This window comes from Peromyscus leucopus, chromosome 9 (genome assembly GCF_004664715.2).
Source record: "Peromyscus leucopus breed LL Stock chromosome 9, UCI_PerLeu_2.1, whole genome shotgun sequence".
Classification (NCBI taxonomy): Eukaryota; Metazoa; Chordata; class Mammalia; order Rodentia; family Cricetidae; genus Peromyscus; species Peromyscus leucopus.
In genome coordinates this window covers 9,415,809-9,438,990 of record NC_051070.1, presented here as the reverse complement: position 1 = coordinate 9,438,990, position 23,182 = coordinate 9,415,809, and the positions used below count along the sequence as shown (strand labels likewise).

Genomic DNA, 23,182 nt, shown 5'->3' with positions numbered 1-23,182 from the left:
ACCTCCCCCCCCCAACTACCCCACCCCGGCTGCTCCTAGATAAGAACCTAGAGAAATCCTGGCACCTTGGCTGATGATTCCTTCTGTGAACTGCTTACTACTTGATTTTTAATTTTCTTTTATTGTTAGCTTTCCCTGCAGAGTTTTAATTTATTGTTTGGGAACATGATCCCTGCTTTTCAGCCAGGGCTGTCTTGCTATTTCAGACAGTGTTGGGATTATGCCATGTTCCTTGAAGCCAGGCTTTGATATCTGAGAAAGAAAGGGACTTCCTGTCACCTGTGGCGCATGTCAGTGTTCTCTCTGGCTCTGCTTTCTCACGATGCCTGTTTTATTTACTGTCGGAGAACTTCAGTGTGGGCTTTTTATCAGCAAGCATCATAAGGTGATCTTTGTATTTACACTGTGAACAGGTACCGTCTGGTCTTTTCCCTGAAGATTTTATTTACTTTAGAATCTTGTCTTTCTTTGGACAGACATAAGAAGAAAGGGAAGGTTCTTTTTAAATCATCTCTTTTTCACCTGCATTGGTACCCAACTTATGTCATTTAAACATACCTTGTAGGTGATAGTGATTAAAATGTATGCAATTAAAAATAAGGTGACTTTTGAATTGTGGTATCATAGGTCAGACTGGCTTGAAATTTAGTCTTGTGCTCCCATTATAAAATTTCAAGAATGTAAATGAGAACTTCAGCCAGTACAAACCCTCATTAACAAGGGAATGAGCATCTATGGAAACCGAATGGCTATGTTTACTGTGAGCTCTGAGTGTAGCGGATTCTCTTCTACATGTTCAGAACAGCAGTGGGAACACTTTGTAGTATCTTTCTAATTGTAGTTTCCATCATTTAAAATTGGGCAGAGAGGCAAATGACTGCTCTACAACTACATTTCAGACTGGTTGATTTTGAATAAATCTCGTTTGGTAGTTCCTAATCTTAAATTTATTATTTTGAAGCTTTCCAAACAGATGCCTCCTTTCTAAGTAGTGGGAAGAAATGGCCAGTTATATTCATAAACAAACTGATTATAGGTTTAAGACTTGCTTTTCCTCTTGGTAGAATAATGGTGGCAATTATGATTTGAGAGTCAGCTTGTCTATTTCCACACTTCAGCTCTACCATTTTGTAGTCTATTGGTGTGTGACACTGGACAACTGTGTACTTTTCTCTTTCCTTCCTTCCTCCCTCCCTTCCTTCCTTCCTTCCTTCCTTCCTTCCTTCCTTCCTCCCTCCCTCCCTCCCTCGCTTCCTTCCTTCTTTCCTTCCTTCCTTTTCTGAGATAAGGCTTCACTATGTATTCCAGGTTAACCTAGAGCATCCTATGTAACCCAGGCTGACTTTGCATTTTCATTCTCCTCTCTCTACCTCCTGAGACAGGTGTGTACTACCCTACCAAACTAATATAAAAGAAAAAAATTTTTGAGGTGCTGCACATTGAATCAGGGCCCTACACATACCAGGCAAACACTCTATCATTGTGCAACATCTTCCTCTTCACACAATGAAGTTTGAAACATCTTTCAAACTGTATTTCTTTGTACATGAAATGGGGCAGTAATGGTATATACATCATAAAGTTGATGTAAGGATTAAAGGATTAAATATGTCTATGTTATTGACATACTGGACATGTCCTCAGTGACTGGAATAATTGACAAGTGGGAAATGGTCCACTTGGGGATTTTCAGAATTAGTGGGAGAACTAATTAATTAGGTATCACATCAAAGAACATACAATCTTAGCATGATAATTGTAGTGGAGAGATACATGTCCCCTTGTAGATATATGCTATAAGGACTTGAGCTTGTCAGAGGCTGTGAGAAAGAGAAGGGTTGGCTTCTATTTCAGAGGCTAGTCTGTTATTAAGGTGGGCGCATGGCAGCAAGCAGACAGGTGCTGGAGCAGTAGCCGAGAGCTCCATCATGATCCATAGGCAGAGAAAATGAGAAGGACACACTTTTACCAACAAGGCCACCCCTTCTGATCCTTTTAATTCATTCAGATAGTGCTACTACCTGGTACCACTACCTAGTGACCAAGCATTCAAATATATGAGCCTATAGGGGCCATTCTTATTCAAGCCACACATAGAGTGTGTTGTTCAGGGTGTCTTTGCAGGCCAAGCATGGGAATGTGAGCTAGAGACCAGTGTTGCATTCTGGAGTCATGTTTGTAATAATCTACTGTTGTTATTTTGAAGTCCTTCTTAGTTATTCTTATACTAAATAGGTTTATGTGCTTCAATACTTGTTGTTTCTTTTTTCTATTTATTATTGTGCTTTTCTGAATGCTAATCCCCTGATTCCTCCATTTAGGAATAAACCTGAGAAGAGAGCTTTGTTTTCTTTCAATCAATTTTACTATTTGAAATAGAATTTGCTTTTGTATAACTTTAGGTAAGATAAATGAAAGAATGCCAACTTATTACCTACTGTGATGTTTATAAATATTTTATGTTTCTCAGCCTTGTAAAATGCTCAAATATTGTCATTTATTGTTTAACTTCAGCAAACAAAAGCCAATATTGTTAGAGTTGTTGGTATTCCATGTTGGCAGAAAGAATAGTGTGACTTTTCATGTTTTGGCTTTTTTCAAAAATCAACTTTAGTAAAGAACCCTCAGATTATCTCTGAATGTGGAGGAAGGGCTTGAAAGGGAGCTGTACATTGGCACAGTGCATATGTGTGTATGTGTGTGCATGTGAACATATTTTATTTTTGTTCATTTCAGTAATAATATTAGTTAGCTCAGAGCTAAATGTGGTTGTTCTGAACACTGTCAAACAGAAAAACTGTGAGTAGGCAATTCACACAAACTTTCAGTGAACATTACATAAAACCCAGGTAGCCTAAACTATCAACTCTTTGCTCAAATATCTAGCGCAAAGAGGAATACCTTTATGGAACAATATGGTATGAACCTTTAGGCATCCCAAGGATGCCTGGACTCAGTGTAGGATGATAGGTAAATTTTCTGATAGCAAATGCACCTGAGACTCAATTTCCCACACTATACACAAACCTTTTGCATGCAGGATTGGTCATAATGTTTGCCATGCTATGTTTCTTAAATGGACCGATAGTCATTGTACAAAATGCCATTTGTTTTTCAGGACCTGATCTTCAGGTTTGTGTATCCCAAAACCCCACATGCTGTACCAGGAAGATGGAGGAGAGATACCAGATCGCAGCTCGGCAAGATTTGCAGCAGGTGCTTCAGACATCCAGCTCAACATTAAAGTTGCTAATATCTCGAAATGCAGCTGCTTTTCAAGGTAGATGGATTTGAGTTCTGGCACTAATGAACAGCCCTATTATGCCATTTACTTGTGATAGCAATATTGGTAAACTTGGCTAGGCTTATTTCTTTGTAATTGTGTCTCATTCTGGTATAAAATGAAGTTTGTTTTTCTATTCATTATAAATTATGTATGGAGCCTTCCTGAGCACATATTAAAGATGAACAAGAGAAACTGTTGTGTTATTGAAATAATCCATTGGAATGTATATCTTTATAGAGAGAGTTCTTCTAGTTTTCCATGATATTCACCCATCATTTTACCTCAGTGGAAACATGTATTTACAGATCCTGTGGGAAAAAGAGGTAACATAAAACCTCATTGATTTTTATCTGGATAATCATAGATTTATTTTTAAAGATATGAATTGAAGAAATACTTATTTTGAATCCTTTCCTGGCAACCCCACTTGGTTTTCATAAGAACACAGGTTTGATATAATAAGAGCATCCAAGACTGGTAAATAGTAAAGTAGGAGATATTAATTGATGTTTAAGGGCCAGCTAAACTCAGAATTCATCCCTAACTCAAACAGCATGTTGACACATAAAATTAATGAGATATGATTATGATTATTATGATTATAAGGCACACTGAAAGACAGATGGCCTTTTTCCAATTTTAGTCTTTTCTGTAAAATTCCTTATTACTGCAATAAAATAGTTTAATTTGTTTTCTCTCTTTTAAAGAATTAGGTATTGTCCTTATGATTAAAATAAAAAAAAACTTACATGGCCTTTAAAACCAATTTATAACTTCTGCATAACATAGGATAGAGATTCTATTAGTCTTCTGTCTGAGAGGTATAATAATGTCAATATATGCAAATAATTTGCATGTTTATATGCATAACTAAATCACAAGGGTGACTTTTAGAATTATACTTAGTAAATAAATGCAGTAAATCAGAACAAAATTTAATTTGAGTTGAAATGTAGCTCATGATGAATTGATGATTTTTTCTTCAGAAATTATGAAATGTCAGATTCTAAGATATTGGCTCAACTATGTTTTTGAGGGGCTGTATAATATAGCTTTATTTCTGTTATGGAATTTACTTATTAGAAATTGTGGGGAACTCATTGACATGCAATTTAAATAAAGATTTGTGATCTAAACTGGCAAAATTAGGAAGTCTTACCTGCCCAGTGGAAATGATATCATTGTTTCTCATGATAATGAGAGCATTGTGATATAATGTATTTTGTGTTGTATTTTTGTTTTGTTTTGTTTTTTTGAGACAAGGTTTCTCTGTGTAGTTTTGGTGCCTGTCTTGGAGCTCCATCTGTAGACCAGGCTGGCCTTGAACTTACAGAGATTCTCCTGGCTCTGCTTCCTGAGTGCTGAGATTAAAGGCATGCACCACAACCTTTCAGCCCGAGAATATTTTTTTTTTTAAGTGAACAGGCAGGAAGTAGAAAAGTCCAAGTTAAAGAGGGAGTTTCAGGTTGTCAGTCAAATGCTTGAGAAGGTAAGGCCAAAGTTGGGAAGAAATCTTAAAACGTTTATTTGAGAATGTCAATGAAAAGGTTTGCGTGAGGAGTATTACTTATGAATTCTCATTTTTTAACCTTAAAGTTTATCCTTTCCAGAGCAGGTGGCCAGAGAAGGTCATGATAAATGCAGCCTTCTCTTAGTCAGTGGCATTAACTGCAGACAAGGGCATGGTTTCATCAATCGCTGTCACATGGGCACTTAGTGTTGGAATCTCTTTTTTTTCTTTCAAAGGTACTTTAGCAGACTTTCATTAATAACATATGTCTAAATAAATCATAAAGACCAAAAGATTTTGAAATCTGCAATTAAGATGTGTTGAACTACTTAAAATCTTTGTTGATATTGCTAAAGGCTGGGTGATGACCACCCCAGTAGCAAAATGGATATTAAGGTCTGGGATCATCACTCCCTGTCCAGTGTCATTTAATGTCTCTAGTCTTTTGTTATTTTCTGTTCAATAAGTTGCAGGTGCTGCGATTAACAGAAGAACCTTGGCTTTTAAAATTAATTATAAACATAACAGTGTATAGGCATTATGAAAATTATTTGCCATAATCAACTCTCAGAAGCTCCCATTGCTTATGTGAAGTTTCTCTCAGAATCATGAAAAGACAATATAGAAGCAATTTGTCCAGAGGATTTTGTTGCAAAGAAAACTTTCAAGGATACCAGCCCTAAATTAAATGCACAGAAGAATTAACTTGGGGCATAATTTCAACCTTAAATATATATGCCCAAAATAAGATGAAAGATCACTTTTGTTGCATCATAACCAAGCAGGCCATTTTGTCAATAAGTAATTGATAAATGAAATCTTTATTTGAAACAATCCATTACATTACATCCAATTCATTGAGAAGCAATCTGCTTGACAGAAATAAGTTCATGTCTCCTGAAAGTGGATTTGCTAATTTCATCATTACATTTTATTTTTTGAATGTTTAAGGCCTTCTTTTTATTTTTTCCTTTTATTGAAAATAGCTCTTTTCCTCATATATATGGTTTTCTCTTCCTCTACTCCTCCCTGTTTCTTTCCTCCTTCCCTCCCACCCAGCCTCACCCCTTTTCTTTCTCTCCATAGAAAGCAGATTTCTAATGTCTAATAATAAAATAAAATACAATAAAGCAAAATAAAATAAAGTAGGATAAAAAGTAACACATTGGAATTGAACAAACAAAATTAAGGAGAAGAGCCCAAGAGACAGAGACCCACTGTTGGCACCCTCAGGAATCCCATAGAAACACTAAACTAGAAGCCATAATATATATACACAAAATGACTTGTTAGAAAGAGAAAAAATACACAAATAAAATAATATAATTTTTAAAGGTGTTTTTGAGATCATTTACTGTTGACCATCCACTGTTGGGCATACAGCCTACCCTTAAGGGTAGTTTATCCAGTAAGTCTTCCTTGGAGGAAACTAAACTTTCATCTGCAAGTGGTTATCTATTAGAGATTGCTTCTGGGGAAGGGATGGGGCATGTGTCCACTCTCGCTTTCAGCTCTAGGATCCATCTGATGTAGACCAGTGCAGACCCTGTGCATGCTGCTTCAATCTCTGTGATTTTTATGTGTGTAGATTTTGACAATTTAGAGGTCCTTGTTCTTCTGGTGTCCTCCATCCCTTCTGGCTCTTAATAGTCTTTCGGCCTCTTCTTCTGTAGAGTTTTCTGAGCCCTGAGGGGAGGGATTTGATAGAGACATCCTATTTAGGACTGAGTGTTCCAATGTCTCTCACTCTTTGCATATTATCTGATGTGGGTCTCCATATTTGTTCTCATATGCTGCAGGAGGAAGCTTCTCTGATGATGACTGAGCAAGGCACTGATCGATGAGTAGAATGTCATCAGGAGTCCTTTTGTTGTTCCTTTTTTTGTTGTTTTTTTAGAATAATAGTATTGGTTTTATCCTAGGTTCCTGGTCTCACGTTCTTGGTCACTCAAGTAGGGTTGGGTATGGGTTTCATCTTGGGGAGTGGGCCTTAAGGAAAATCAGATATCGGTTGTTTATTCTCACAAGCTTTGTGCCCCTATTGCACTAGCATATCTTGTAGGCAGGACACTACTTTAGATCGAAGGGTTTGTGGATGGAATGTTTCATTTACAGTTCTTTTTAAAAGTTCTTATTTAATTTGAGAATTTCATTCATGGGCTTAGCATCTAGATTACTCCCATCCATCCCTCTCTATTCTCCAATATCTCTCAAATTCCCCATCTCTGTCCCACATTCAAGAAATCTTTAATTATTATTGTTTATATATATTTACATATATATAGTGAATTATTTCCCCCAGACATTTTAAAATGTCAGATTTCAAAGTAATAGATTAAGAATATATGTATGTATGTATGTATGTACGTACATACATATATACATATATATTCCCTCATCCACATTGTCATGTCAGTTGGTGTTGCCATTGTGCCAGTCTTGTTGAAAATTCGCGGGTGTACTTCACCTGTCGTGTTTAGGGAGCACCACCTAGCGACAGGTCCCCTGACTCCTGTAATTTTGTCTTTTCTTCCACGTTTTCCCCTGAACTTCAGGTTCAGAATTGCAGTGCACTTGTATTAACCGGGACCGGGCACCCTATGGCCGCTTATTCGTTTCACTCTGACCAGTTGTGGACCTCTGTAATAGTTTTTATCTGTTGCAAAAAGAAGCTTCTTTGAGGGGTGAGGTCTACCCTTAACTGTGGATATAAGGCTGAGTATTTAGAACATAGAAATTAATTTGCTTTGAGAAAGTGACAATAGTCGGTTGTCCTGCTTAGCCATGGTTAGTTAGCTGTTTACAGTACTAAACATGGATTCCCTCTCACTGAGTGCCTTGAGTTCAAATAGATAGTTACTGGTTACCTCTGAGATAAAAGGGCTACTACTGCACCACTGGGGAAATCTTACCACTCTGCTCATTGTTGTGGTTCATAGTTTTTACTCTGGGTACAACTGCCTATTCTCCCTCTCCCCTGGAAATGTACATAGCACCTCCTGATACTCTGAGAATCAGCCCTTAGTGAGGAGGCTTCCAGGTCAATTCCTGTTCCATTCCCCCAAGTCTTGTGTCTGAAGAATGTGGTGTCTCCAGTAATAGGGCTCTACCTTCAAGTTCTGGAGGAAAACTGAGGGCCATAGTAATAATTCATATTGCTTTGGGAGCTTCTTATGTGACCCTAACCAACAACTGAAGGAGCTTTCCTGGAGCTAGGATTTTGTTAGTCAGTTCATAGCTCTTTTGGGTAGCATCATCATCCTGTGTGGTGTAACTACATACACACACACACACACACACACACACACACACACACACACACACACACACTTTTTCTTTCCCTCCTACGCTCCCTCCCTCACCCCTCTCCACCTCTCTCTTCTCCCTTCCTTCCTTCTTTCCTTCCTTCCTTTTTTGTTTTTGCTTTTGATACAGTTTTTGCTGTGTCATTCTGGTGAGTTTGGAACCTACTGTTACTATGTAGACCAAGCTGGCCTCAAACTCACGAGATCCTCCTGCTCCTACCTCCTGAGTGTGGATTTAAAGACATGCGTCAAATCATTGGTACTCTATAAGTATTTTTAAGTAAGCTTCTAAAGTAATATGTTTCTCCACGGCCTTTTAAGAACATTCTTAGTGTGACGTATCCCTCTTTTCTCCCTCTCTCCCTGCATTGCCCTTCCTCCCCAGTTAAACCTCCTGTTTCCCCTCTTCCCCTTCCTAGCCACTGCGTTACCCTCCCTCTGCCACAGTCCCTTCACACTTTCCTGGCTGCTTTGGTTATTTCAGGTTGTAAATTCAAATCATTTTTGTATTTTTATACAGTAGAATTACATTGTATAAATGTGCCACATTTTAATTATCCATTCATCAGCTGAAGGACATTTATTGTGTTTCTATTTCCTAGATATTGTGAATAAAGCAGCAATGAACATGGCTGAACCAGTCATCTGTGGAGTAAGATGTTGAGTCCTTTGGGCACATGCCCTAGGGTCATGTAGTAGATCTGTTTTTAGCTTTTGGAAAATTCTCCACACTCCCCTCCACCATTTCTCCACCAGTTTACAACCCTACCCGTGGTGAATGAGGCCCCCCCTTGCCCACATTCTGGCAGCATTTGTTGTCAGTTGTTTTCTTGGGCTTGGCCGTTCTGATTGGGATAAGATGCTATCTCAAAGCAGTTTTAATTTTCGTTTTCCTAATTGCCAAAGATGTTGAATATTTTTAAAGATATTTCTTAGTCATTTTAATTTTTTCTTTTGGGAATGCACTGGTAACATATGTAGCCAATTTATAAATTGCATCATATGCTTTGTTGCTTCTTTATGCTTTGTGTTCTTTGTATATTCTGGCTATTAATGCTCTCTCAGAGTTTATTTTTGTACATGTTGAAACACATGGGTCTAATTTCCTTCTTCTACATGTGGAAATCCACTTTTCCCAGTGCTGTTTGTTGAAGGTTCTGTCTTTGTCAAATATCCAACAGCAGTAGTTACATGGACTTGTATTTTCTCAGAGATTTTGGTGTGTTGTGATTTTGTTTTTGTTTAGTCTCTGGAATATTTTAGTTTCTTCTTTGACACAGTCTTTGTTCAGTAATGTGCTCTTTAACCCCCATAAGTTGTATAATTACTATAAACTCTTTGGCTGTTGATTTTACACCTTATTACATTGTAGTCAGAAAGGATACACAGAGTTATTTCAATTTTTCTTTTTGTGTTGAGCTTTCCTTTGTATCCCAGAATGTGATCCCTCTTGAAGGCTCTTCAGGGGCTGTGGAGTAGAATGTATGCTTTGTTGTTTGAGCACAGTAGATATCGGTTAAGGCCATTCGATGTATAAAATCATTTAATTCTGTTTTTTCTTGTTAATTTTTTTTGTCCAGATTATCTGTCTATTGGAAAGTAGAGTGTTGAAATCAGTTACTAAAATGGGATTAATCTGTGTTTCGAAGTCCAGTAGTACATTTTTTATGATTTGGGGTGTGCCAGAGTTGGATGTATAGAGGCTTAAGATTGCAATGCCATCTTAGCTAATGGTTTCTTTGATCAGAAGGAAGTATCCTGATCTCTCTCTCCTGATTAGTTTTAGTTTGAAGTCTTTCTTTCTTAGTCCAATATTAGGATGGTGACATCCTGGTTCCCTTTTCTTGGAATACATTTTTTTTTTTATCATTTTACTCTAAGTGGGTGGGTATTTTGAAGGTACCAGTTTTTAAAAATTATTTTGTCAACAAAACAATGGATTTTAAATTTTTAAAATTTACTTATTTTCTGTGTATGGGTGTTTTGCCTGCATATATGTTTGTGTAGTACCTGTATGCCTCATGTCTGTGGAAGCCAGAAAAGGGTATTGGATTCTCTGGAACTGGAGTTGAAGACAGTTGTGAGCTGCCATTTGGATTCTGGAAATTGAACTCAGGTCCTCTGGAAGAGCAGCAAGTGCTCTTAACTGCTGAGCCACCTCTCTAGCCCCTGGATTTTGTTTCTTAATCTGGTCAGCTAACCTGTGTCTTTTGAGTGGGATACTGAGGCCATTAGTATTTAATAGCATCATTGAATGGTGTGTGTTGATTACTGTTGTTATCTTGCAGTTTGTGTTCTTATTATGTGTTCCAGTATTTACAGTTTCATTTGTTTTCTAGCTATAGCCTCTTGGCTATGGTATTCCTCCTCTCAGTCTGAAGTATAGTGTCCAGTATTGTCTGTAGAATTAGTTTTACAGGCATGAAGTATTTTAGTCTCTTTACATTGTAGGAAGTGTTTTTTTTCCCCTTCAACTATGCCTGATAGTTTCCCAGGATAAAGTAATCTGGGTTGGTATTTGTGGCATTTTAGAGCTTGGAGTATTGCCCCAGGCTTTTCTGGTCTTTAAAGTTTCCACTAGGAAATCAGCTGTTATTCTGATGTGTTTTCCTTTGTATATGACATGTGAATTTTCCCCCGGCTTCTTTCAATAACATCTCTTAGTTCTGTGTACTTAGTGCTTCAACTATAGTATATTTGGGTTGGGGGAGGTTTCCACTTTGGTCTTGTCTGGTGTTCTGTGTGCAAGTATGTCTTTTCTAATTTGGGGGAGGTTCCTCAATGATCCTGTTGAAGGTCTGGTCTAAGCCATTTGCCTGGGATTCCTCTCCTTCTTCTATGCCTATAATTCATAGACTTTATCTTTTCAGGGTATTGCAAAGTTTCTGCATACCCCTTTAGTGTGCTTCCCCCATACCTGAAATACTTTGTTTAAGCCATCCAGTTCCTCTATTTTGCGAATTGACTTCTCTCTTCTACTTAATCCATTCTACTGGAAAGACTTTTCTATGAGTTTTCTAATAGAATTATCTTTTCAATTCCATGTTCAATTCTGGGCTCTCTTCAATATTTCTCTCTCTTTACTGAATTCAGTTTTTATATCCCAAGTTTTCCTTGTGATTTCATTCTGCCACATTACTTGTACTTTCTTAGTGTTTGCCCGGGAGTTTTCTCCTTCCTCTTTAGGTTCACTGAGGTGTTTGTTCATGCCTTCTTTAAACACTGGATTTTTTGACCACATTTATGGTTATTCTTGTAAATCCTGTGTCCTAGGCTTCATATAGGTAAGTCTCATCAGAAAACATTTCTATAGGCCTGGTATGTTTCCGGGGAAATGTACAGTCTTGGCCTTTCCTATCGTCTGTGGTTTTGTGATGTGACCTGGACATGTTGATTTCTCTCCTTGGTTGTGTATCAGATTTGAGAGTCCATCCTGCCTCTGTTCAGCAGAAGTTTGTTGTGTTTTTGTTGTTGCCCACATCTGGTTCAGTTCCATCAGGAATGAAGAAGTGGTAGGTCAGTCCTTCCAAAACTCAATGCTGAGTTTTGATTAGAGAGATGGGGTGGTGGTGGTGGTACAGATTCCAATTTAGTGGAAACCAAGCAAGCGTGCAAATGTGACTTCTGGCTAAGGGTTCTGCTAAGCTTCTCTGCAAGCTACCTGAGCTACCACTGGGAATATGAGATGGTGCAGGTGAGCTGGGAATCTGGAGCCCTCACCACTCGCCAGGATAAGAGGGTGCACATGGTGTCTGCTAGCCCTGGGGGTCTTGGGTTATGCAGGCAGGCAAGGTTCTGGGGAGCCTAGAAGGTTGAGCTTGAACAGACTTCTGGACTGAAGCGATGCCTGAGTGTTAGAAAGGCAAGATCAGGAGTGGTTCAGGGGCCTGTACTAGGCTAGGCCAGCACACAAGCTGGACAACTGGAATTAGGCCTTGGGGTTTGGGATGCTTTGGGCAGGTGGAGTTCTAGAGAATTCACCAGTCTGGGTTGGTGAACCAGCATCATTTATATTTGCTACTTAAAAGAGTGGTGTTGGACTGTAAAGGATATTTTGCTGTGGGATGTTCTGTATGTCCTGTGGGAGCCCTTCTTGGGTTCTTTGTGGCGTTACCCAGCAGGTCCGTATAGAGGATGATTAGGACCATGGGCCTGAGTGCAGGTGTTTGAGATGGTCTGCACTTGGCTGTGCTGGGGGATGGTCTGTATGTCAAGTTGTTCTGATTGGTTAATAAATAAAACCTGATCGGCTGTGGCTAGGCAGGAAGGATAGGTGGGACTAACAGAGAGGAGAAATAAAAGGACAGGAAGGCAGAAGGACTGGCTGCAGCCGCCGCCATGACCAGAGACACTGCAGCCGCCGCCATGACCAGCAGCATGCGAAGACGCCAGTAAGCCACCAGCCACGTGGCAAGGTATAGACTTATGGAAATGGATTAATTTAAGCTATAAGAAGAGTTAGCAAGAAGCCTGCCACGGCCATACAGTTTGTAAGCAATATAAGTCTCTGTGTTACTTGGTTGGGTCTGAGCGGCTGTGGGACTGGCGGGTGACAGAGATTTGTCCTGACTGTGGGCAAGGCAGAAAAACTCTAGCTACAATATTTGACTGGTATGTAGTGGCCTTTTCCCTCATTGGTCCTGTGGGATTCTATGGAAACAAGGTTTTCAATCAGTCCTTGCCTATGGCCAGCCGAGATTATCATTTGGATCTCTGGATTTAGTGTCCTCCAGTCTACTGTTAGATGGAGGCTGGTGGACGACAAGGGTGAGAAGAGATGACGAGCCCATTACTAGAGGAGTCTTGGGTTTACCTTGTGTACAGTTCACGTTGGTGTTTGTCTACTTAGGTAGGCCAGAGTTGGCTTCAGGAACAGCTCTCTCTACCTTTTCAAAATATTGAGTTTACTAGAGTTCATCTCAGTTGCATTTTCTCATAACAAACAAAATACTAATCAAAAAATGCTGCTTCGAGGGTTCTGTGTGATAGCTGGAGATGTCAGTGTTTACTGGGTCAGTCATGCTCGGAGCATTTTGTAACCCACAGGGAACAAGCTGATGTCCTCAAGTCTACTCTGCACAGAGAATCGGAGCTGTCTTCAGAGAGCCCGGCACTGCCCTTATCACAGCGCAGACAGTCACTGTGCCTCATTTGCACGGCGTCATGCACAGTGCTCATGAATTAAGCAGCAGAGCTCTGGATGACCAGGAGTGCCTGTCCCTTTGGCCTCTGATGATGATTGCGACCACCTGCTTTAAATATACTTTGAGGATTGTGACAATCAATGTTTTATTTATGCATGTGTAGTGTGACTCATGCAACAATAGGGACGTGGACAGAATGTGTCCTGTACTGAAGAAAGCAGCTCAGTTCTCATAATTCTCACCTTCCCAGTCTCTGCTTCAGAACAGAGGTGACATTCTATTCTCCAACATAAAACTATCAGAAATTTCAGTTAACTGATGGAAGCAGATGCAGAGATCCACAGCCAAACACCAGGCCGAGCTCCAGGAGTCCAGTTGAAGAGAGAAGAGAGATTCTATGAGTAAATGTATCAGGATCATGATGGAGAAACTTACAGAGACAACCAAACCAAACTAGCGGGAACTCATGAAATTTAGATCAACAGCTCTGGAGCCTCCGTGGGGCTGGACTAGGCCCTCTGCATAAGTGAGACAGTTGTGTAGCTTGATCTGCTTAAGGGGCCTCCTGGCAGTGGGATCAGATCCATCCCTGAAGCATGAGATAGCTTTTTGGAGCCCACTAACTATGGTGGGACATCTTACACAGCCTTGATGCAGGGGGGGGGGCGGGGGGGTGGCTAGCACCTGCCTCAACTGAATGTACCATGCTCTGCTGACTCCCCGTGGGAGACCTTATCTTCTTGTAGGAGGGAATGGGGGGTGAGTTGGGACAGAAGGCTGGAGGGGCAGGAAGAGGAGGAAAGAGGGCATTTGTGACTGGTATGTAAAATGAATAAAAAATTTCTTAATTAAAAAAAAGAATAAAACTTAGTGATATTTTAATTGAAGGACATAAGAAATTTGTTTTCCACATAAATTGGGGTGATAAGACTAAGAAATGAAATTTTTCCTTCCTAGTACACTGTTCCCTATTTCCTTTCCATTCAAATACACTTAAATATTTTTTAAATAAACCTAAGTAGATGCTTGTCCATATGGTAGAAGTTCCCAATGTCATAGTATGGCATTAAAATGAACATTATTGCATAATCTTAGTGGCTAATGACATTTAGAATAGAAATCATTTACATTTTTGTTTATGATTTCATTCTCTTGGCTTATTAAATTTCACCCCTTAATTATAAATATTTGAAAGATTGGCAAGCTTGTCTTTTATATTTGAAAATTTAAGACCAAGAATTAATAAAAATACATTCTGGTATTTTCTGAAATATTGGAGTATGTTCAAAATTAAACATCATGGTTTCTTATTTGTTTGTTTATTTTGTGTTTTTTTTTTTTTTTTGAGACAGGGTTTCTCTGTGTAACAGCCTGGCAGTCCTGTACTCATTCTGTAGATCAGGCTGGCCTCAAACTCACAGTGATCCCCCTGCCTCTGCATTCTGAAGTGCTGGGATTAAAGGTGTGGGCCACCAATGCCTGACTAAGCATCATGTTCTTAAAAACAGATTTATTTAACTTTATTTGATGTGTATGGGAGGTTTTGACTGTGTGGATCTGTGCAGCACTTACATAAGATGCTTTCAGAGTCCAGAGGGACCTCAGAACCTCTGCTGGAGTTAGGGATAGTTGTGAGCATCCGTGCAGATGTTGGGATATTACTCTGGAAGAACAGTCATCGTTCTTGACTGCTGAGCTATCTCTCCAGCCTAATTATCCTAATTTAAAAAGCAGATGCAATAAAGATGAGTGTCAGTAAAGAGAAATATGTGGAAAGACTATTTGAATAATGATATAATTTAAAAAATTTCTCTTTATTTGTAAGAACTGTATACATGCATACAATGAAAGGTCATATCTACTCTCATTTTCCTCTCCAAGTCCCCATAGCCTTCCATCATATCCTTTTTTTTTATCCACTAAGTCCAGTTTTCAAGATGGCCATATGTGCTGTCATCTACTGGAGCATGGAACCCTACTAGTTGCAATATTCTCAGCCCTGAAAACATATATGTGTGTGTGTGTGTGTGTGTGTGTGTGTGTGTGTGTGTGCGTGTCTGACTGAGTAGGTTATATTTAGATCTACACACACACACACACACACACACACATATGCAATAGCAACGAATGAAAAAAGAGGTCATGAAATGCAAGGAGGGCAGGGAGGGGTAAATGGGAGGGTTTGGAGGGAGGAAAGGAGGGAGAAAGAATAATGAAGAGATGTGGTGATATTGTGTTCCCCAAAATATTGTGCACCCTAATAAACATCTGGATCTCTGTGAGTTCAAAGCCACATTGGAAACAGCGAAGCATGGTGACTCATGCCTTTAATCCCAGGAAGTGATGCCAGGAAGCAGAAAGGTATATAAGGTGTGAGGACCAGGAACTAGAGCCTGGTGAAGCTTTTAGGTTTTTGAGCAGCAGGTCAGCTGAGAGCCATTTGGATGAGGACTCAGAGACTTCCAGTTTGAGGAAACAGGATCAGCTGAGGAATTGATGAGGTGAAGTGGCTGTGGCTTGTTCTGTTTCTCTGATCTTCCAGCATTCACCCCAATAACTGGCACTGGGTTTGTTTTTATTAATAAGACCCTTTAAGATTCGTGCTACACCATATACACAATGGAATACTACTCAGCAGAGAAAAACAATGACATCATGATGCTGTGGGATGGTCTGTATGTCAAATTGCTCTGATTGGTCAATAAATAAAACACTGATTGGCCAGTGGCCAGGCAGGAAGTAGGTGGGAAAAGGAGAGAGGAGAATTCGGGGAAGCAGAAGGCTGAGAGAGAGACACTGCCAGCTGCCGCCATGACCAGCAGCATGTGAAGACACCGGTAAGCCACCAGCCACATGGCAAGGTATAGATTTATGGAAATGGATTAATTTAAGCTATAAGAACAGTTAGCAAGAAGCCTGCCACGGCCATACAGTTTGTAGACAATATAAGTCTCTGTGTTTACTTGGTTGGGTCTGAGTGGCTGTGGGACTGGAGGGTGACAAAGATTTGTCCTGACTGTGGGCAAGGCAGGAAAACTCTAGCTACATCATGAGGTTTGCAGGCAAATGGATGGATCTAGAAAAAATCATCCTGAGTGAGGTAACCCAGACTCAGAAAGACAAATATGGTATGTACTCACTCATAGGAGGATGCTAGATGTGGAACAAGGATGACTGGACTGCTACTCACATCACCAGTGAGGCTACCTGGAAAACAGGACCCCAAAAAAGACATGGAGAAATGGCTGAGATCTACATGAACAGCCTGGTCATGAGTGGGAGCAATGAAGGGCGACGGTCGAGGGAAAGAGAGCGGGAGATCCTAGCTGGATCAAGAAAAGAGAGGGAGAACAAGGAATAGGAGATCATGGTAAATGAAGACCACATGAAAAGGGGAGGAAGCAGAGAGCTAGGGAGGCCCACGGAGATCCACAAAGATACCCCCTCAAAAGACTGGTGGCAATGGTCGAGAGACGACCGGGACTGACCTACTCTGGTGATGGGATGGCCAAACACCCTGATAGTTGTGCCATAAACCCCATCCAAGGACTGAGGAATCTGAATGCAGACATCCATAGCTGGGCCCCTGGTGGAGCGCTGGGAGTCTAATTAGTGAGAAAGAGGAGGGTTTATATGAGCGAGAATTGTTGAAGCCAAGGTTGGATAAAGCACAGGGACAAATAACCAAATGAATGAAAGCACATGAACTATGAACCAAAGGCTGAGGGGCCCCCAACTGGATCAGGCCCCCTGAATGCGTGAGACAGTCATTTGGCTTGATCTGTTTGGGAGGCAGCTGTGCATTGGTGCCGGGTCCTGGGCTCGTTGCATGAGTTGGCTGTTGGAATCCTGGGACTTATGCAGGGACTCTTGGCTCGGTCTGGGAGAGGGGGACTGGACCTGCCTGGACTGAGTCTATCAGGTCGATCCCGGTCCTCGGGGAGACCTTGATCTGGAGGAGGTGGGAATGGGGGATGGACTGGGGGGAGGGGGAGGGTGGCGGGAGGGGGAGAGCAGGGGAATCTGTGGCTATTATGTGGAACTGAATGGTGTTGTAAAATTAAAAAAAAAAAGATTCGTGCTACAGAGAGAAAAAAAAAGGAGGAAGGATGCTGCTCTCCTCACTGCTGTAGCTCCTCAGGAAGGGATGTGGCCTCCTCCATTTATGCCTTGAATTTGACCATGGATCTTGTGTGGTTTTATGCACATAACCACAACTGCTATGAGTTCATGATTGTGATAGTCCTAAGATATCCAAAAGACACCATGTCACAGCATCCCCCCATCTTCTGGTTATTTCAGTCTTTCCATCCCCTCTTCTGGAATGTCCCCTCAACCTTAGTGGTTTACTAGAAATGTTATGTTAAGGAATTTTGGTTGGCTAGTGATATTTTAAAATTTTTATTATTGAGATTATAATATAATTACAATATTTCTCCTTTCTCTTTCCTTCCTTCAAGCCCTCCCATATATTCCTCCTGCTGTCTTTCAAATTTATGGCCTTTTTTCATTAATTGTTATTAAATGAATATATGTATATTTATACGAATGTATATATAAATTCACACATGTATATATTTCCTGTTCAGTCTGTAGAATGTTACTTTATGCATGTTTTCTGGGTATTGAATAACCAGTTGCTGTGCTCTTCCCTGAGGAAGGCATTTTTCTTGCTCTCAGAATTTCTTAGTTGTCTGTAGTTCCTTGTGTAGGGTTGAGGCCTCATGGGCTTTCCCCCATGAATAATGATATTTTTAACAGTAAGAAATATTTGATGAAAAGCTTGGAGTGAAGAGAAAATGTAGCTTTTCAGAGATTAGTTCTCTGCTTTAACTCCAGTGCTCAGTGCAGACATGCAGCAGGTGTAATTAAATAAGCTGCAGGAATAAGTGAAGTGATGTGCGGTACTTAGCACAGGAAGGTTTCTGGGGAGGTGAAAGATTGCATCACTCCCCCTCTCTCTTTCTCTGTCTCCTCCTTCCCAGCCTTGGTGCCTCTCTCCTGTCCCAATATTGATGTTTTTACGATGTCTGTTGAGTACTTACTAGGTACCAAGACATTTAAATTGTACCCAATATTCAAATATTAACTTACTTTACATTTATTGCTTCATTCAGACTTGTGTTATGCTACTGTATGTTTCAGCTTATCAATCATGAATTAAGATGGGGCCCTGCATAGCTGGTCTGTCAATGGCACCCAAGTGTATTGCACTTTCCCCGCAGGTGAAGTTCGTTATCTCATACAGCAGCCATCAATGAAGTTGTTTGTATCCAAGCGTCCCTCTTCTCTAAAAATTTAAAAATTGTTTTTTAGTATGTGTCAGCAGGTTGCTATTACTTATGGGAAATAGGTCAGTATCCTGTATTCTAGGTAAAAGTTACAAGTTTTTTAATTTCAGCTGAAAATTAGCTTGTTTTGCATGAAACATTATCAGTAGTGAAACCTTTCTAATTTTAATGTCATGTCTACACTGGCAAAGTCTTTTGTAAACTCTAAAAAGTAAATCTGGGCACTCTGGGGGTCCATAGGTGATGTGCTTGTCCTGCACTCATAAGGCCCCGAGTCTGATTCCCAGCAGCTATGTAAAAAGTTGCGTGTGTCCCATTGTGTGGGGGTCTGAGAGAAAATGGCCCACATAGGGAGTGGCACTATTAGGAGGTGTGGCTTCATTAGAGAAGATGTGGCCTTCTTAGAGGAAGTGCGGGCTTTGAGGTCTCCTGTGTTTAATTTGGCTCACAGTTGCTTCTACTGCCTGCAGATCAAGATGTAGAGCTCTCAGGCCTTTCTCCAGCACCATGTCTGCCTGCCTGCAGCCATGAAGATAACAGACTAAACCTCTGAAATTGTTAGCCAGTCCTAAGTAAATGTTTTCATTGATAAGAATTGGCGTGGTCATGTGTCTCTCTTCACAGCAATAGAAATCCTAGCTAAAACACATTGGTTGTCCAATACCAAACTGTCAGCCCTGAAAACACATATAGAAATAACAGCCGGGCGGTGGTGGCGCACGCCTTTAATCCCAGCACTCGGGAGGCAGAGGCAGGCGGATCTCTGTGAGTTCGAGGCCAGCCTGGGCTACCAAGTGAGTTCCAGGAAAGGCGCAAAGCTACACAGAGAAACCCTGTCTCAAAAAATAAATAAATAAATAAATAAATAAATAAATAAATAAATAAATAAATAAATAAATAACAGTATACAGACAGAGCAGGTTATACTTAGGAATGTATGTGTATATATATATATAGATTCATGCAATAACAATGAAAAATGAGACCATGAATTTGGAAGAGAGCAAGGAGGAGTATATAGAAAAGTCTGAAGGGAGGGAAAGGAAGGGAGAAATGTTATAATTAAAAAGTTTTAAAAAAGTAAAAAATAAAATCTGGTTGTGGGATCCTATTTCCAGGACTTCGTGATGGAGGCAGGGGAATCCCAGGCCCTGTGAGTGTGTGCCCAGCTGTGTGCAGAGGTCAGGCAGGAGACAAGTTGCAGGAGTTCTTCGGTGTGGGTTCTGGAGACTGAACTCAGGTGATGAGCCTGGTGGCAAGTGCCTTTACCTTCTGAACCACCCCACCAGCCTGCAGTTGGACTGATAGAACATGTTCCTTGGCTGGCTTACTAGATGTTAATTGTGTTGCTCTTCAGGGCAGCACAATCAGGTCACACCCACCAGTCTTTGAGTGACTTGCCACTTAGTTACTTTCTTTCCACAGGGTATTGTCATGATTTTAAAAGGTAGGTGTGATAGACACAAAGTGGCACTTGTTTGGGAAGTGTGTGGGCTCCCTGGTGATTACAGAGCATGAATGTTTCTTTTTTTTTCTTCTTTTCTTCACCAGGTTCTTTGTTTTGTGTATTATGAACTCCCATGAATATATTATGTACACATATCTATACACCTAAGGAATATGCAAAGATATCAACTTAGCTTCCCAAATTTGAAAATTCTCATGAAGATAATTGAAACTTCCCTCTGTATTCTATGAAAAGGCTGAGTACTGGGCATCCTGAGGGTGGCAGCCTTGTTGTTACTCTTGCTGTAACTGTTGCTGTAACTTGTTACTGTGTAGCCCGAATTCCAATTGGTCTTAATAATCAGAACCCAGAGTCAGATGTCAAGGGTCAAAGCAGAGAGATCAGAGAAGCAGAGCAGCCAGCCACCAGACTTCTTACCTCTATGAATGCTCAGAATGAAAAAGGGGCAGAGCTCCTGTTTCCACCCACCTTATATTCCTCTCTCCGCCCAGCCATACCACTTCCTGTTTCCTCCTCCCTAGTGCTGGGATTAAAGGTGTGTACCACCACTGCCTGGCCCTTCTGGTTAGTGGCTAGCCCTCTGATCTCCAGGCAAGTTTTAATTGTTAGAGCACAAACAAAATATCACTACATTACAATGTTCCTGACTTTTTGTTGTTCCCTATTTCTTTCCCATCAAATTAAGTCAACACAACACAAACTCATACCTACCTATGCTGTTTTTATATGTAAATCTTATCAGTCGTTATCTACAACTGATGGAGACGACAACTTATAGACCAGTTTCACACTGACCGCCAGCTGCTATGGTCTGTATGCTGTTTTCTCTCCTGCATTGCAGATCTTCAAAGCCCAAGCCTTCTGTTATTCCCTCTGGGTCATAGATCTTCTGTGATGGAAAACTGTAGTCTTCACCCTAGATGGTAAGATGCTGTATCTTCTAGTTTCCAACACATATATGAACACTGAAATATTAAATGTCCACCATGTGATTCTCAGCCCCAATGTGAACCAAGTGCTTTATGATTACTCTCATGCCTATTGGGTATTACGGGGAAGATTAAATTTACAAATCAGTAAATGTGTAAAGCACAGTAATCTTAATAAAGTACAGATGAAGTGTATAGTCTTTTTTGTTATTATGTCTGTTATATATTTTTAAATATTCAGTTTTGTGGTAGTTCAATGACAAGAAATGGGCAATTCTTACTTGCTTTTAAAACATAGCTTTTTTAAAATCTTAAAAATGTTTACTTCTAAAGAAGCAATAATTGTGGGCAAATTTAATCGTGGATTTTCATAAAAACCAATATGTATTTTGATCAATGTTTGTCTTATTTTCTTATGGCTACATATTTAAAGATGAAATAAAATAAGTAAAATAAAATACCCTTTCTTGAATATTGTAGAGGAATACACATTAAAGTAGAGTTGCAATATAACTACTACACATTTTTAGTTTTAGTTTTTCGAGACAGGGTTTCTCTGTGTAGTTTTGGTGCCTGTCTTGGATCTCGCTCTGTAGACCAGGCTGGCCTTGAACTCACAGAGATCCGCCTGCCTCTGCCTCCTGAGTGTTGGGATTAAAGGTGTGTACCACCGTCACCACTGCCCAGCTATATTTTGATTTTTATAATTCAAAAAGATGAATTATTTAAAAAAATACCAGATGGAGCAAATAGTGACAAGTGAAACTGTATGCAGTCAATTGCCAAATCTATACTTTCCCCTTAGTTTATTCCTATTCAACAAATATTTGAATATGGGCATTTTTGCCAATTGTTTCAATTATCATGTGGACATGTATCTTATAATTAATAAATCAAATAATCTTAAGATCAAAAGTAAGGTAGAAAGGCTGGTGCAGGCGCTAAAGAGAGAGCACAGCAGTTAAGAGTGTTTCCTACTCCTGCAGAGCACAGAACCTACATGGTAGCTCCGAAGCAGCTGTTATCTCCAGCTCCAGGGAAGCTGATGTTCTCTACTGGCCTTCATGGGCACCAGGCACACACATGGTATACGCACACACATGCATGAACACTCATGCACATGATATTAAAGGCGACATATCTTTAAAAATAAATAAAAAGCTGGTGGAAATGGGGAATGGGGTTCATTTTAGTATTTCTTAATTTATTTTATAGAAAAGTAAAATTTCAAGTAGTGAATACTACTTTTATTACAAATTATTCTGGGCTGGAGAGATGGCTTAGTGGTTAAGAGTACTGGCTGGTCTTTCAAAGGACCTGGGTTCCATTCCCAGTACCTACATGGCAGCTTACAAATGTCTATAACTCCAGTTCTAGGGGATCTTACACCCTCACACAGGCATACACCAATGCACATAAAACAAACTATTCTTAGCTTATAGCTGTTATAAATTCTTTGTGTTGAACCAAAGTTTGTTGACGGCTGTCTATATGACTTACCAGCTTTTCTCAACAGTTGTTTTAGTGTTAATTTATTTAGTTTGAAGAAGGATCACTTACCCCTGAGAAGTGTACAATGTAACTAATTAGTTTAAAAAATAAAATTGTCAGTATTTTGAGAGCTCATATTTTATGCTCAAGACCCTACAAAATTTTATATATATGATAATTATAATTACTTCAGTTTTAGAAGAACTATAATTTAATGACATTAAAATATTAAAGAAATTACCTAGGCATAGGTTGCATACCTTTAATCCCACCTGAGAAGTAGAGGCAGGCAGATCTCTGTGAGTTCCAGGTCAGCCTGGAACTACATAGTGAGTTATAGGATAGCCAAAGCGATGTAGAGAGACCCTGTCTTAAATAACTTTTTAAAAATTAAAAAATTGATTTACAATTCAATAACATACTTTCAACTTTTGCATATTATCTCTTGGCATTTTTAATGAGCTACTAATTTATATTTGAACATGATTACTGTGTAGTTTGTGTTATATGGAGAATACTTTTTCTATTTTTGTTATTGGTGAACATCTTTCAGTATAGTGAACTTAGGGACAATGAACAATGTTACAGTGATAGGGCATGGCAGAAAATGGAATGGGAAGTATTTACATGGTTTGAAGTAGTGTTTGTGGGCAGCAAGAAGGGAAATCAACAAAAAGTAACTCAACACTTTAGACAACTAATTAATAGTAAAACCAACATGTAGGATGTCTGGTGTTTTTCATTTTTAGCCTTTTTTA

General features: G+C 39.7%; 1 protein-coding gene across 1 annotated transcript in view; it reads left to right on the top strand.

Moving 5' to 3' along the window:
* Positions 1-23,182, top strand: part of Gpc5 (glypican 5) — a 1,331,644-nt gene that overhangs the window by 30,558 nt on the left and 1,277,904 nt on the right. The window contains exon 2 of the mRNA XM_037208786.1: positions 3,119-3,280. Within this exon, the coding sequence (XP_037064681.1) occupies positions 3,119-3,280 (162 nt within the window). The remainder of the gene's footprint in view (positions 1-3,118; positions 3,281-23,182) is intronic.